Source organism: Silene latifolia, chromosome 6 (assembly GCF_048544455.1).
Source record: "Silene latifolia isolate original U9 population chromosome 6, ASM4854445v1, whole genome shotgun sequence".
Lineage (NCBI taxonomy): Eukaryota > Viridiplantae > Streptophyta > Magnoliopsida > Caryophyllales > Caryophyllaceae > Silene > Silene latifolia.
The window spans coordinates 109,211,697-109,215,125 of NC_133531.1; the positions used below are offsets into that span (position 1 = coordinate 109,211,697).

The 3,429-nt window shown below is 39.0% G+C and overlaps 1 protein-coding gene across 1 annotated transcript; it reads left to right on the forward strand.

Moving 5' to 3' along the window:
- Positions 1–549: 549 nt before the first annotated feature.
- Positions 550–1,962, forward strand: LOC141588460 (F-box/LRR-repeat protein At3g26922-like). The gene has a single exon (XM_074409903.1). It carries the CDS (start codon positions 550–552, stop codon positions 1,960–1,962), a length of 1,413 nt encoding a protein of 470 aa, XP_074266004.1.
- The last annotated feature ends 1,467 nt before the right edge of the window (positions 1,963–3,429 follow it).

Consider the following 3,429-nt stretch of genomic DNA (forward strand, 5'->3'; position numbering starts at 1 on the left):
TAACCTATCTCACATGACTTTGTTAATATCAAATAACAGTAATCAACTGCGTCCAAACCACAATTTAACTTCAGATTAAAAATAAAATAATGAATTTCACATTTCAATAATAACTATACATCTACTAAATTTCAATAATAAGTACTTCATGACTTTCCAAAATCAGGCCTCAATAAGATTAAAATATAAAAGAGTCATGTGAGATAAGTTAAAGCCGAAAAACAGACCAAATATGTCTAGACTCTTAGCGTAGGTAGTTACTAACCAAAAATAAAGAAAACAAAGGTAATTGAAAGCAAAAAAAATAATATAAGGTAATATTTTTATAAATACCTCTAAATATAGGATAGTTTTTGACAAAAAATGACAATGACTCATAAGAGACCTAACATGAGTGAGCGGTAGTCCAAATCTTTATTCCATACTTTTATGCTTTTGCGGACATTCGAATTCCAGTCTATAAATACGGATTATACGGTAACCAAGAGCAACAAATTCCAATAATCCACCCATATCATCTACCTACTAAATCAATCAAACCCTAACAAAATGGATCAACTCCCTCCACTGCCACTACAACTACCACTAGACAGGCTATCCACCTTACCAGAACCCATCATCGTCGAAATCCTGTCACTTGTCCCCACCAAAACCGCCGTCTCAACCTCCGTCTTATCCACCCGTTGGCGATCATTATGGACTCAAATCACCTGTATCCACCTTGACTACAACCACTTCCCTCAACACTCCTCCGACTTCTACACCGTCGTCAACAACCTCCTGCTCACCCAACTCACCTCCCCCGTCCTCCGTACTTTTTATCTTCACGCCCCCTTCGCCCAACATCAACACTTTGAATCCTGGCTCTGCCACTTATCCGCTCGTAACGTCGAAATAATCGATATCGATGTTGAGGTTCCTTCAAGCCGCAGTGACCCTACTCCGGGCCCCCCTTTCAAAATTCCGCTTTGCAATTTCCAAACCCAATCTTTGGTTTGTCTCAATTTCCGACATTGTCGCCTTGAGTATGATCTGCCTGTTGATCCTGATGCTGTTGTGAGCCTTCCTAATTTGAAAAAGCTGGGATTGAGTTTAAATGCCTCGCAATGTGTCTTCGTTTCCAGACTGCTTAAATCCTGCCCTTTGCTTGAGGATTTGTCGTTGAGTGCTGCTGAACGTAGGCATGGCCGGTTTACTTTTGAAGATGCTGATACTGGTGCTCAATTTGGTATATCATCTGAGATTTTGAAACGATTGGAGTTGATTTTGTCGCTTATGAAGGTTAAGGTTCTGATTGATACGCCGAACTTGGAGTCGTTTTCTCTCATTGGGATTAAGATGGATTGTTGTTTTGTCAAGAAACCCATTGCATTATCTGAGGCCACAATTATCACCGTTTTCCCAGCGGTAGTGGCACCGCTTATGCCCGTACTTTTAGATGTTAGAGTGCTTCACATACTTGGTGTCACCTTTGAGATGTTTGAGGGTTTGAAGGATGATAAGGGTAATTTCTTGATTTTTCGCAACTTGGATGAACTCAACTTGCGATTGAGCACTGGAAAAGTTGATGAGTTGAAAATGTTCCCCTTGAATTCCCACTCTTCTTGTCTACTACATCATGTCAAGAAGATAAATGTGGTTGTTATTCGTGTCGAGCATGGCTTGAATTTGAAGAAATTGGCACACTACTTTTTAGATAATGCCCCTAGTTTGGAGAAGCTTTCTTTTGTTGCCCGTCCTCAAACAAGTCCATCTGAAGACGGAGTAAAATCTAGGCTTGATGAAATGGTGTTTTGCATGGATTTGTATTCGTGCTCAAGGGAATCTCCACGATGTTTAATTGAATTTCAAGGACAGTACGCCAAAGTGCCAGCTAACATTGCAGAGTTGCAGGACATGGAAAACCAAGTTCAGCTATTATGCCAGTCTCTATCTCCATCACATGCTGTCAGGACTTCATGATGGTGTTTATACTCCCTAATAATCGTTTAGTAATAATCTTTGTTATGCTTTGTTGGTCTAAGACTTTAAAGGTGTGCTTAAATGTCTAGCTGAATCTTATGTGGAAATCCTCATTCCGCAACTACTCCTTTTAACAATTGACAAGTTATGATGTACTAAATCCTTGTCTCGGAGTTGTATGGCAGTCATCGTTCCCATTGATTCTTGTTGTGTGCTTGGCTGCTTTCTGTCCTCAACCTTAAGAAACAAGCTTAACTCCAACTTCTGGTTCACAAAAACAAATAATTAATCAAGTATAAAACAAGTAGAAGCTACTCGGTATATATACTGGAATGCACATGGATTTTAACAAAGAAAAGGGGTTACCACTTCAGTCCTGATGCTCTGTTTTTCTCACTCCTTTGTTTGGAGTGTTAGTGTCAACAGCGCCGTGATACGGCCGAAATGATTATAGTCTAGTTTGGTTGGTTTATAGTGTCAATGAGATGCATTTGACGATATTTTTGTGGTGTTTTATGGAGCTTTTTATGGGCTTGTCCGAAGGCAGTAGCATGATATGTTCTCCTCCGTTAAGGCGAGGATTCATTGACGTTGTGCGCTCATTATTGACCGGCTAGAGCTCCTATCAAATTGCTCATCAAACGAATTCCTAAAATAGAAATTACAACAATTGTCTGAAACAACCTAAAATGAAATAGGATAACAAACGAGGAGGGAGTACTATGTTTTAGTTTGATCCCGATCATGGGGAGTGTGGTGTTGTAGTTTCTGGGTAGTATCGTTACCGCCATGCCGATGTCGTAGTTGCCAATTGCCATGGTACATGGTGGAAGAGATGCTGATGGGCAGAATTTAGTCCATTTAATCGTCATTTCAACCAAAAAGCCATAAATAATCACTAGTCATTCTTAAATTCCGCTACACCTTGCTGTTGCTACAAGATCCAACATAAATTGCTTGTCCCAATTACAATAATTCATGTTGAACAAATTCTATCATAAAACCGTTGTATATGGGACGAAAATAAAGTGATCACTTTTTAATAATTTAATAATTAGTGACTGTAGATACCTTATTTCTGCACCTCCCGTCAAACATCCGACAAGTATTAAGCCGCATGTTTGGTATACGGAACGATTTATGACAGTTCGTAAGTTTATTGTCAAGTGATAGCTCAAATACTTGTGTCTACCCCTTGGTTGTCATCTACGCGCCAATACGGTCGTTTTGACAGTAATTAGAGTTCATTTGGAGTCCGGATAAAAAACGCTTCATTTTCTGATAAACCGTTTAAAATACCGAGTCGGAATGTTCTAGAATATTCCGGATATTTCTATTCCATAAATTAATTTTATATCCTTTTGGTAAAATATATCCTGAAAATCTTATTTTAAAGAATAAGGAAGTTGAGATCCACCGCATTTTCATAAAAGAAACGCGAAAATATTTCTTCCGCAGAAGGAAACC